The sequence below is a fragment of the Vulpes lagopus genome, chromosome 15 (assembly GCF_018345385.1).
Source record: "Vulpes lagopus strain Blue_001 chromosome 15, ASM1834538v1, whole genome shotgun sequence".
NCBI classification, from domain to species: domain Eukaryota; kingdom Metazoa; phylum Chordata; class Mammalia; order Carnivora; family Canidae; genus Vulpes; species Vulpes lagopus.
In genome coordinates this window covers 41,575,739-41,589,458 of record NC_054838.1, presented here as the reverse complement: position 1 = coordinate 41,589,458, position 13,720 = coordinate 41,575,739, and the positions used below count along the sequence as shown (strand labels likewise).

At 40.0% G+C, this 13,720-nt stretch overlaps 1 protein-coding gene across 1 annotated transcript in view; it reads right to left on the bottom strand.

Annotated features, from left to right (window-relative positions):
* The window catches only part of FAT3 (FAT atypical cadherin 3), a 650,121-nt gene that overhangs the window by 506,689 nt on the left and 129,712 nt on the right, over window positions 1–13,720 (bottom strand). Inside the window, 1 exon segment of the mRNA XM_041730335.1 lies at window positions 1,270–4,578. Coding sequence (XP_041586269.1) covers window positions 1,270–4,561 — 3,292 coding nt within the window. The 5' untranslated portion in view covers window positions 4,562–4,578.

Below are 13,720 nucleotides of genomic sequence, written 5' to 3'. Positions count from 1 at the left end.
GAAAAGATATTCCAGTTGAATGAAAAATGATATATAATAAAATAGAATATGTGGCTGAATCAGAGTCTCATTTTCCTGACATTTATCTTTTCCTTTATTATGGCTACGGAGACCAATTGTACAATTTACACTGGCCGTAATTAGAGTCTCTGCATATAAATAAATATTACAGTTTAAATTTGATGGTACATACAGCTTTGTAACTTCTATCCAGTATTCAATACAATTTCTCAAGGACTTTTTCTACCACTATAATACCACTCTCCCACTACCTGTTTTGATTATCATTATCATTACTGGGAACAAAGCACCCTGTGAGTGTTGCAGAAAATGAGTTAATGTATATAAAGGTACCCTGAAAACTGTGAAGACCTAATATTATCATTTACTTGAGAATAGAGAAGACATAGCCTCAGTCTTGAGATGACTACAATCTATAGAAAACACACAGTGCTAATCAAGAAACACACACACACGCACACACATGCACATGCCCATTTAAAGATAAATAACAACAATAACAGGAAAGAAAAATATGTGTGTGTACCTGGATCTATGATGAAAACTACATAAGTAGGTGGGGGACAGTGAAAATATTGGCACAATTTTGCCCCATATTTTAAAATCTTTCTACGAAACAATCAATTCTTATAAATAAAATCATAAAATCAGGTTTTTATGGGTAAAATCCACAACATGCTCCCTCTCGCCTATCATGAAAACATTTGTAGAAGCATACTGCCATATATTCATTGAGTATCTACAGTGCAAATCCCTGTCGTTCAAAGGCCAGATGTGCCTGTGAAACATGAAAGGCCAAGAAATTGCTATAAAGCCACTTCAGCAAAGCTTTACTAGAAAGGGAAAGATTGGTGTATAAGACCCATTTGGAAATCCATTTCACACTTTTAATTTAAAGCCAATTCAAATGTAATTTACTTTATCAGGGCCCTTAATTTAGTGAAGGTCAGAAGTGCAATCAACAGAGGTGACAATTACTTATGCTTATCAAAAGATAACCTGGTAATAGTGCTGAACAAGAAAAAGAGAAAACAGGGCTCCCATGGAAAACCGGAGTTAGAACCACTGTATAAACACGTCTTCTTACAAACCAATGCAATCTGAGTTCAAGCTTTCACTTGAGTCATCTATGCACCAAATGCAAACTCACTCGTCCTTCTATTTCAGTGCGAAAAGGTCCCTTTTCTTCTCCAATGTTACAATTCATGACACTTGAACAACACCTCCGGCACAAACTAGTGAACTTACCACTCTCGTCATCTATGTTGAACCTTCCGAGACCACTGCCATCCCTGATGGAGTACTGGATCTCTCCATCCCTGCCAGAGTCCTCATCTTGGGCAGTCACCTGCAGTACACTTGTTCCGATGCGTGAGTTTTCTTTTACGGATCCAACAACAGCAAAGTCTGGGAAATAGGGAGTATGGAGGTTTTCGTTGACGTCTACCACCTCCACCTCCACAAAGGAAACAGATGACAGAGAGACTGGTCGCCCTTTGTCTTTGGCCCGAACCGTGAGGTTATAGAACTGCTGCTTTTCATAGTCCAGCTCTTTGCTCAAGCGAATGGCACCACTTGCTTTATCGATTTCAAATCTCCCATTATAGTCATTGACCAAAGAATAGCGCACTTGACCGCCTAGCCCAAGATCTGGATCATGCGTCTCCAGCCAAGCAATGACCGTGCCAACGGGGAGATCTTCAAGAACCTTCACACTATAGCTACTGGGAATGAAAGCTGGGGAACAATCATTGACATCATCCAAAAAAACCTTAAGGGTAACAACTGAAAACAGCTGCTGGCCACTTTCTGCCTTGTCTCTGGCTTCTATTTTTAAAGAGTAGTTTGCTTTAGATTCCCGGTCCAATTGGTCAGCTACATAAACAATTCCAGTTGAGCTGTTGATAGCAAACTGTTGTGTATCCGTCAAGACTGAGTAAGTCACTTCACCATTAGAACCCAAGTCTTTGTCTCTGGCTTCCACTTGAATAATCTCAGTACCAATACTTGAACTTTCGAGAATGTTAACTGAATAACTGTCTTGGAGAAAAACTGGGCTGTTGTCATTAGCATCCTCCACATTGATGGTCAGCAACCTCCATGAAGATTTTTGTGGATCACCTAAGTCATAGATGGTGATATTAAGGAGATAGAGGTCCGTGTGCTCTCGGTCCATAGGCAGAAGGACTTTAAGCTGCCCCGTCTCCATATCTATATTAAAGCAACTATCCGTATTCCCATCAGATATTGTAAACAGCACCTTACCATTGAAGCCAGAGTCGGCATCATAAGCTTTAATCTTCAGGATGTTAGCACCAACAGGCAGATTCTCCTTCACAGCCACATCAGAAGGAAATGACTTGTCAAAATGTGGCCCTTGCCTGTTAACTGAATAAAAGTCGAGAAATCCATCTTCCAGGCTCAGTTTCCCGTTTGCTTTTGCCTTAATGAGTAGTTTCTCTGCCAGCTTTTGAGCCACACGAGTTTCTCTGCAACTGAAGCTCTTTGACGACACCTTCCCATGTAGGACTGAAATGTTAACAGACATGGGGTCCGCAAAATTCTCTCCATCCGTTGCTGTAATCCTGAGGGCAAAATTACCATTTTTGATGCCGGAATTCATCAGTGACTTTTTAAGCTGTAAAACACCAGAGTCTGGGTTTAAATAAAAGAAACCAAGTTCGTTTCCAGAGATGATTTTGTACTTTACAAGTTCAAGTTCATCAATATCAATTGCTGAGACAGCTGTGATGTGACCCCCAACTGGAAAGTCATATGAAATAACTCCCTGGCAAGCCACTTTCTCAAAGAGAGGGCTGTTGTCATTGACATTTCCTATTCGAATAGTCACATTCACTTCACTTTCATGGCGGTATGGTGAACCCCAGTCGGAGGCTCTTACAATGAACCTGTAAATTTCTGGGGAGGATTCAAAATCCAATTCTTCAGTTGTGCTAATAACACCTGTAAACTGGTTAATGGCAAATGGCAACAAATTCAGACTGGCAATACTGTAGGTGATGTACCCATTTTCTCCTTTATCCTTATCAGAAGCTGAAACCATGAGAACACTTGTGCCCACTGGGACACTTTCATTCACAAAAACATCATAGAGTGGCTGCTGAAATTCTGGGGTGTGGTCATTCGCATCTTCTATGCCAACGGTGACTTGTGCTTTTAAATCTCCTTCCTTGTTTGTCACTCCCAGTTTATAAACTTCCTTCTTAATTGTATTCAGTGGCTGTGCTGTGACAATCAGACCTGACCTAGGATTAATTTTGAAGTACTGTGCATCCTCACCAGGAGATAATTTGTATTCCACATCTAGCGGTTCAGGACTTAATTTTACTATAGCAACTACGACACCAGGAGGGGAAAACTCACTAATGCTCACATCATACATTTCTTTTTCAAATCTAACTGGGACAGTATCTCTTTGGGGGTTGGCAATGTGGACTATTTTTGCTGCTGAAAATTTCTGAGGTGACCCCTTGTCTTTTGCTTGAAGGGTGAGATTGTAGCCGTAAGGAAAGCTCTCCCAGTCGACCCTCTTTCTCTCTTTAATCTTGTACTCATTCATCCACTTGCCTTCCTTAGCCAGGAAGAACTGATCTAAAGGATCTCCAGCCACAATGGAAACAGACTCAATCTCTCCATTGGCACCCTCATCTAGGTCATCGACTGTCACCACTGCATATGTCGGCTCTTTGTCCAGTGAGAAAGGAACGTGAGTGACCACATGGATAGTTGGGGCATGCTCATTTACACGTTCAATGTGAACATAAAGCTTCGCAGTACTGCTCACTCCGTTGTTTCCATAGAGTTTCATCCCCCGGTCCACAGCCAAAATTTCCAGATCATACCTGTTCTTTTCATCATAATTTAACCGCCCACTTAAAGAGATGACACCACTTGTCGGGTGAACTGAAAAGAGGTCAACTTTGTTTTTAAAGTAATAGTAGAATTCTCCATTGGAGCCGATATCGGCATCTGTTGCTGTCACCTGGGCAACACTAGTCCTTAAAGGTGTGCTTTCTGCTATTGTCACAGAGTAGGTTGTGGGTGAAAACAAAGGTCGCAGATCATTCATATCTAAAACCTGTATGTTCACTTTGGTCCATGCTTCCAGATCCTCTCCTCTGACCGAACCTTTTACTATCAATAAATAATTGTCCTGAATCTCCCGATTTAATATGGCTGAATTGCCACCTTTAGTTCTTATTCTGAGGAAGCAGAAATCTGCAATGATGACTTCCTCCGCTTTGAAGAAGCCTTCCTCATCTCCAGATACAATTCTGTATTTGACATCCCAGGACAGATCTATCAAGGTGATGCCCATTCTACCCTGGCTGTGGACGTAGGTCCTTGCGGCTGAGTTCTCACACACGGTAGCATTGTACACGGAGTGCGTAAAGTGGAAGCCCAGGGGCCTGGTCCCCGGCAGCCCCTGGGACACTGTGGCCAAAAGCTTGAGAAGCAGGAGGATGAGGCAAGAAGGGGGAGGCCGTGTACCCACACAGTATCCCATAGTTATATCCATCGTATCATACCTCCATCCTGGAAGGGAGGGAGAAAGAGAGAGAAAAGATAAATTAACCCACAGGAAAGCGGGAGAAGGTGTAGGAACTCACGGTGATGAAACAGTGCTTTTTAAAAACTTCATTATAAAATCTTCTTACCAAAATATCAATACAAGAAAGAAAAATTACAGACCTCACCAAACTAGATAGCAAGGAGTTCAAAATCATTAGGATTTAACCTCATATCGTTTGGGTCTTTTAAATGACACTTTTAGGGACACCTGAGTGGCTCAGCGGTTGAGTGTCTGCCTTTGGCTCAGGTCCTGATCCCGGGGTCCTGGGATCGAGTCCCACAATGGGCTCCCAGCAGGGAGACTGCTTTTCCCTCTGCCTGTGTCCCTGCCTCTCTCTGTGTCTCTCATGAACAGATAAATAAATATTCTTAAAAGAATAAAATAAAATAAAATCACACTTGTATACTGCTGGTAGAATAGTTCATTGTTACAAGATTTCTTGCATCCTGAAAGTCAATTTAGAAATATGTACTAGAAGCTTTAAAAAAATGCTTCTACCTTTCACTTAGAACTACCTTCTAGGCAATTATCCAGTGGAAGCAATTAGACAAGTGTACATATAAGGTACAGTTTAAAAAGACAAAAGAATTGAAAAGACCCCAGCTGCTTATCAATAGAGAACCAAATAATTTGTGGTGCATTGGTAAAGTGAAATACTATGCAACCATTAAACATAATTATTTTTATAATGTACATGTGGTAAGATGTAATGCTGAATGGAAAAAAGATCATAAAACAGTATGTGTGGTTATGATTGTATTATTACTTGAACATCTAAAAACACAACTGCAATTTTACATTTTAAAAGGATTAACTGTGTTGTGGGATCTGGGGGATTATTTGCATTTTCTAATATTTTCCCATTTAACATTGTTCATCAATGGTTATAGAATTATCTTTAGAACTATGAACTTTTAAAGAAATGCTTATAAGGCATTATCTTTTGTTGTGCTGACTTTAAAACTGATCATGATTTATACAGAATCCAATACCAAGAGAGAGAATAAAGAAAGCATCACGGAACAAAGCAGACCATACAGTCCCTAAGGAGTTGCGCAATCTAAGGAAGATCCATGAGTGGACCGTGCTACCCAGAACAAGGGAGGTAAGAAAGATTTTGTGCTAGGAAAATTTAAAGAATTACAAGAGATTTATTTCTTAAAACTAATTTTAAAAATTGCTTCCAATTAGGTTCATCAGTCACTATTAAATTTTCATAGTCACTAAAACTCTATGACTACATAGATGAAGAGATAAAAACACTTCCTATTTTAACTAATAAAGTCTGTTAGATATTTAAAATAGATGGTGGACAAAGTGCTCCTTAACAAGGAATGGCTAAGTCTATTTACACACTTACACAGATTTTTAAAATCCCCCAATTTAGTAATTCTTTCACCAAGACAGCTGCTGCAGGACATTCACATTCCCCAGAATGTGAGGATAAGAGGGGATGGGAAATGAATCCTTTTGCACACTCTGACTTAGGCACTGTGTCAGGCATTTCCCCGTTGTTATATGTAATCTGAATTACAACCCCAGGCAACAGGTTCAGTTTTACCCAACTATATGTCAGAAAACTGGAAGTTAGAGAAGTTAACCTAGGTAGTGGCAGCAGTGACCCAACCAATGATTTCCAGCTCGTAAGTAACAGAGCAGGATCCCAAACCCTGGCATGCTTTCCCCCATCAAACCATCACTGTCTCTAAATTATCTATAACCAAGAATTCAGGCCCCCGAGAAGCACATATGACACAATTTAATTCTGTTGAACTTGTCACCATTTATCATTGATGGAAAAGCATAAAACCCACCTAGCATCTCCATGTGGTTATCTTCTTTCAGGTTTTAAACTAGTTCCAATTACTGGCTATCAGCTGAAAAACCTCCTTCAAAAGTTTAGCATCTTAAAATATTATCAATTGTTTTTGCCATTTATAAAACACTCTCATACCCACAGTTGGTAAGGCACATGTCAGTAGATGAGAATATCCAACTTCATTTTCCTAGTAGCAGAGTATTAATTAGAACCCAAGCCTCTCCACACCCCACAAGGCTTTCTCATGCCTTTTTTCCAACTCTGCCCTACAGAAGACTCTAAAGCCAATTTCTGGGCATGCATTCGCTTGGTTCCAACTGAGAATGAAATATGCCTTTCTGCTGTCATCTGTTGAAGCAACTTAGGGAACCGTGTAACAAGTAGAAAGAGTACAGTTTAATATAGGGATTTCTTAAGCAGAATAGACAGTACAAATGAAAAGAAGAAAGAGGAGATAACTTTTTATAAAAGGAAATAAGTTAATTTCACATGCTATTGCTTTGGCTGTCTGTCCTTAGGAAGTGGCTCGCACGCTAAGTGTGCGAAGCAATAACTTGGATGTGGTAGGCTCAAATCTCCTGCCCAGGAGAAGGAAGAGCCCCACGGGACCAGGGCAGTTAGAGCTGCCTCTTCGAGGAGCACACTTGGCTAACACGCGGGAGTAAGACAACCTCTTGAGGGAGCACAGATATAAACCAGCAGAAGCTTCATTAATACCTCATATAACTCAATAGACTCTTTTATGTCATCATTGGAGAATGCTGCAAAGTAGAGGTATTTTTCGGTTCACTATGAACATAATGGAATGTGACAATGATCTTATAGGGAATGACCAAAGGCCATGTATAGTCTCTCAAAGTAGAAAACTGGGGTTACTCCCAGCATCTCCAGGGAAATACAGGTTCTACCTCATTTCCCACTGGCTCTTCTATGCCAAAGGCATAGCCTACAAGCACGGTTTTGCTGATACACTGCCCACGGAGTCTGGACTCTGTGGTCTTTGGGGAAGGAAACAGCCCTGATGGTAAATTCAGTTCAGATGAACTTTTCTTAGTCCATCTCCCATCCCCATTTTAAAGCCTGACTGCAGAGAGGAGCTGCATCTGTGCATCAATCCATTAAGAGCACCCAGTACCACACATACCATGCAGGAGGCACACAGTATATCAAGATACTAATGTAACCTAACCGGAAGCCCAGTGGCCTTTAAATGCTCGGTTTCCAAACCCCAGAAAATACACACATCTCACTCCAGGAAACAGAACCAAGACATTATATGAACTCAAAGAAGCCTTAAAGATCATCTAGTTTGATTTCCGGAGTTTATAGATGAGGACATTGAGACCCATAAAGATAAAGAGACTCACTAATTCCAGGTCTCAGGACTCCCAGAGTCAGAGCTGATACCAAATGGAAACGTGTGTCAGCTGAATTAGTTTTTCTCTGAGTTATGTAACAATTTTAGGGCTGTGGTTTATCATCACTTTGCAGGGATCTTTGTCTTCTGACACCTTGTTAATCCCCAAGTGTTACTGCCTCCTCTAAGTAGTTAACTGTAAACAAACATTTAAGTGCCCTGGGGGATAGTTACTTCTACAAACCCTTCCAGTGAATCCTTCAAAGCACAGCATGCTGTCATTTTATGAAAAAACAAAAACAAAAACAAAAACAGCATTCAATTGAACTATTTGAAAGTTGGTACTTTTCCAGACCAAGTTTTTCTTTCAGCAAGATACACTGCTGCAATTTTTGTAAAAAAAAAAATAATAATAAATAAACTTTTTTATTCTTATAAATCATAATCTTATTCTCATAAAACAGAATTTTTTCTTATAAAATAGGATCAGTGGTCCTACATGCAAGTAGAAAGCACAAAAAACTACACCAAAATGGAATAGTATTATTGTGTACAGAAATCTGGACTTAACACCGAAAATCTGAGCAGGACTAACCTTGTCAGCTTCAGTTATTGAGACCAAAATATGTCATCAGGTTTCAGCATCTTTATTTTGGAAAGAAGAGAAAAGTCCTATCTGGCACCAATTAATTGAAAAACCTGTAGCTTTCTCCATTGATGTAGAAAATAAATGAGTGCTAAAAGTGAGGAATTCTGTAAAATTCTGCAAAGTAAACACTAGAATAAGATTTTGGCTTCTTTTTTTAGCACGCTAAGACAACTGTTAAGCTGTTTTTAAAAAAAGTACGCTTTTCCACACTGAAGCCAAACTATTTGTGAAGCCAATATGATAGTTATAGTATTTTAGATGCTCTGTACATTGATTTATTCTATTGCTTCTGGATTATTTTAAACAAACCACTTAGTTTCCAACCTTAGAGCCTATTTTCTACGACTTAGTAACATAATCAATATTTTTTGATATAATCTCCAAATAAATCATCAAGCCATCATTCTTGGAGACATTTATTTTTCAGAGCAGTTGGATGTGCCTCCCCCATCCTGCCCTGTGAGCTCTGAGAGAGTGGATCTTAACTTGAGACTCAGAAGAGCATGCAGATTTTTCTTTCCAGGGATGAATAAATATAGGTGACCTCAGGGGCAGCTCACAGCTCTTGCAAAGGCCACCTCTTTGGGAGCGCCTGGACTCAAAAGAGTGCCTCTGTTTGCTTGGGTAACCTGGGGAAGCTGTTTTCTGCCATCACTAAACTGGCCTTCTTAAATCACTGGGATTTCTGAACACTAGAAAAGGCATCTTACAAGAACATTCTATTTTCACTCCATCTCTTCTTATCTTGTATATTTTGAAAGGGTCTTACTGGCAGACAGAGATGGTGCTTGGGAAATGTGCTATAATAGGCTGTGAAACGAAGAACAAAGTCATCCTCTGAAAGGCCTCCCCTTCTCTGGCATCCTTAATGATGATGACTTGTGTTAGAAGCTGTGCAAGGCAACTGAGTCAGAAACACACGCACCAGATGTATGCGCAGTGATTCCAGGACATGTGCTCTGCACCTGACTGCCTGGGTTTGAATCCCAGCTCCACAATTCCCTAGCTGTGTTATACTGGGAAAGTTATTTAACCTCTCTCTGCCTCCGTGTTCTCTCCTCTCAAATGGGAATGATAGTGCCAATCAAGGAAGATTTGATGTAATAAATATTAAGCATTTAAAACAGTAGCACGTCACACGCTAAGTATACGATTGTAAGCTACTAATATCATTTAAAAAGGCAGTTTTTAGAGAAGACAAAATCAGCAAGTCACAAGATAGGGATGTGTTTTACGATCTCCTCTGATACTTCTTTTTCTAATAGAAAAAGGCACATCAAAGGTAAAGGAAAAGATGTCTTATCTTTACTGGAAGCAAATGTTTATTACAGTAGACCCAAAGGTCAGAGAAACCAGACTTGAACCCAGGCTTTGTCGCTTATTGGCTGGGTGGCATTGGGATAATACTTAAACCTTTTTAAGTCTCAGCTTAGGAATTATAAGAGCTCCCACTGTCATGTAACAGGCTTACAAGTGTGTCTGGGACACAGTAAACATTCCATAAATATTAACTGACATTACAGTTATTAAGGCATTCAGAAGAAGGGATACAAGATGGAAAACAAAAGAAAGCTGGGCTAAGGATAAAAGGTCAAGAGGTAGACCATCCCTGGGTATTCTAGCCCTAATACAGAAGCCATCCTTTCACAGACCCCAGACGCCCACCTTGGATTGGGGTCAGTGTGAGAGAAGGTATGTGCTTAATGGCATGGGTCGAGGGCTGTTGTCACAGCTCTGTAGCCTAGTCCAAGTCTGCATGTATACAACTCAGGAAACTATAGCTTCATTAGGGAGCTACTCCTCAGACATGGCCTTTAATTCCTGAGGAGTTCTAGCAGGATTTCTCCTTGCTGTGATGAGTCCCAGAACAGCCAGATACTGCTAAGCCCCTCTTCCAGAGCAGCCTATTCTGATACTGCTCAAATTACCATCCTCATGGCACTACTTTATGTTCTGGGTCCTTGCTCCTGAAATCAGTTATAGACTGTCTGTATGACACTTTTGGGAATAAAGTTTTACTCTCTGGCTGTCGCTAATGGCTGCCTGAAGAGAAGAAAAAATGTTTACTCTGTAGTTTTCTTAATACAAACCATTGTAGCTAGAGAGTGCAGAGGATAATATACTAGGCATTCAGGTCACAAATAATTCATGCCATGCCATTATTCAGATTATATCATGATATACTGAACCTGGGCCATGTAAACTCACTGAGTTTTACAGTCGAAAGGATCATAAAATGGTCTAGTCCAACACCCTAGTTTTAAAGTGGAGGGAGCACATCGGAAAAGGTTAAGTGATTTGGACAGGGTCACACAGCTTGCCGGTAAAAAAGCTAAAATTGGAGCTAAGGTCTCTCCTGTGAATGTGACTAACTGCTACTGCCTCCTTTAAGAATACAGGTCTCTACTTGTTCATCTCTAGAAATTGCTCTCACCTTCTTAGATTTAACTAAACCAGTACCTACTCTATGATTCCATCCCAGAGATTCTCGATTCTCATTCAAAGGTGAGCTCCAGTTCTTGTCTTTCTTTCCTTTTCTTTTCTTTCTTTTCTTTTCTTTTCTTTTCTTTTCTTTTCTTTTCTTTTCTTTTCTTTTCTTTTCTTTTCTTTTCTTTTCTTTTCTTTTCTTTCTTTTCTTTTCCTTTCCTTTCCTTTCCTTTCCTTTCCTTTCCTTTCCTTTCCTTTCCTTTCCTTTCCTTTCCTTTCCTTTCTTTTCTTTTCTTTTCTTTTCTTTTCTTTTCAGATTTTTATTTCTTTGAGAGAGATAGAGAGAATGTGAGCCAGGGAGGAGCCGAGGGAGGAGAGAATCTCAAGCAGACTCTGCACCGACTGCAGAGCCCCATGCGGGGCTCTATCTCAAGACTCTGAGATCATGAACTGAATCGAGTCAGTGGCTCAACCAAATGAGGTACCCAGGCACCCCCAAAGTGAGCTCCAGTTCTAAAGCTGTGATGCTTACGCTTAAGCTTAAGCTGAATACCAGAATCATGGTAGGGCTAAGCTCCACCTCAGAGTTTCTGGATCACTAAGTGGAGAATTTATCATTCTAGCAAGTCCCCAGGAGATACAGGGCCTGGCACAACTATACTCTGAAAACTAGTGCTCTGAACTTGTCTATATTTTATCTGTATGTACCTCTCAGATAGCACATTCTTCCTTGTATTAAAGTTACTTATGTGTGTTTTTAAATTACACACTGGACAATAATCTCCCTTCTTTCTTCTTCTTATAGTTTTTATCTAACAAAGTGCTTGGAAAGGGCAAAAATTTGATGAACATTTATGGAATAAAATTGGTCTGGTCAGCATACACTGTAACTCTACAACATGCTCCAGGGAGAAGATCTAAATGAATCATCAGACAAATCAGGAATGACGATTATAAAACTTACAGACCCTGGGTAAATAGCTAATCCAGCATTTCCCAAACTGTGTCCGATGACACATCACATTATGACATATGAATAGGTGTGCAACTATTTTAGGAAATGCAGGTTGAACAAAGGTGAACAGATTTGTTAATTTAGAACTTCTTGGAGTCTTCTGTATGCACCAAAATAAAAGTTCCCCCTCTCTCATCCTTAGTCATCTCTAATAATTTATCCCACTTTGCTGTCTCCTTGTGAAAGCACAGTATCTGTTGTTTATCTCCACTGGCAAAAATAAAGTTCCCTGACACACGGTCAGAATTCAGTGAATACCTGTTGCACACACAAATATACTACACAAACTGTGATTCTAAGCACAGTTCCTAAAATCTATTTTATCATTAATTTACTCCCCATCCCCCATGTCCCCACAACAGGCACCTACAGGAGAAGAAAGGGTATTTTCTAGAATACAATTGGGGAGACATTGATTGAATCCAAGCTAGACACTGTGGCCCAGACAGGTCCAACAGCTGCCTGGAAAGCTTTGGAGGTGGGATGTAATCCCAGGATTCTTCAAATGAGTTCATTATTCTTCCTACACCATATCACTGGGTATGGCTTCCCATTTCAACTAAGCTAAGCTGGGAGTTATCCTTGAAGAAATGGCTTCAATACTTGTTATATAAACACATCTCCATGTTCCAACTTAAGAATGAGACAACTGTTCCATAGTTGGCTACGCTCTTCTCTTTTCCCATTAAAAAGAAAAACAAACAGGGGCACCTGGCTTAGTCAGTGAAGTGCACAACTCTTGATCTTGGGGTCGTGAGTTTGAGCCCCACGTTGGGTGTATAGATAACTTAAAAATAAAATCTTGGGCAGCCTGGATGGCTCAGCGGTTTGCTGCCACCTTCGGCCCAGGGCCTGATCCTGGAGACCCAGGATCGAGTCCCATGTTGGGCTCCCTGTGTGGAGCCTGCTTCTCCCTCTGCCTGTGTCTCTGCCTCTGTGTGTGTGTGTGTGTGTGTCTCATGAGTAAATAAATAAAATTTTTAAAAATAAATAAAATCTTTAAAAAAGAACAGAATTTTCAAAGACTACAAATGGCAAAGACTGGCTCGAGGGGAAGAACTTTATTAATGCTAAGTAATCATCCACATAGTCTCATAGTTTTTGTTATCTATTTTCACTAAAGTTAATGGTATAAAGCAGTTTGCCAAATCCAAAGTATCTTTGAGATGCAAAACCTAAAATCAAGTTCATATTTCACTCCTCCCTGGAAAATCCTACTTCTCTGCTTGAGCCCCACGTCTAAGCAGAGCTTTATAAGCAAAAAGAGTATTTCATCGACAAGAATATGATTATCACCCTTTGCCAGTCTACACAAGGACAAAAATCCCAAACCAAAGCCTCCAGTTGGTTCTGCCAACCAGCCAAGCAGACCATTATCCAAACCCAATCTTTTTGTTTACTATAAAATACGGTTAATTCTCATTTTTTTTTCCAGTGGTGCAAATCTTTCTATTGTCTAAAAGTGTCTCTCAGGAGAAAAGTCAATCAGCATGAAGCAAGTGTAATTCAAGGTGGCTCTGAGAAAAATGGAAGATTCAGCCACACAGCGGCAGTGTTATGAATACCCTCCTTTATTTTCTCCCCAGGTGCTAGAAATATTTCCATACAACACTGGTTAATGTCAAGTATCATTTCATCAGTAAATGCTTCAAATTCAGGGGTAATTCAACCAGAGGCTATCAGGAGGAAAGATTATCATGTTGTTCAAGCCTTTTAAAAAATCATTTCTCCCTCTGGAGAAAGAAATTCGTCACAGGGTAAAAGAAAAAAAATGTATGAAGAGGATATAATTTGCTCCTATGCTTCGCTGTCTAAGAAAATGTTCCAGAAAAATGCAT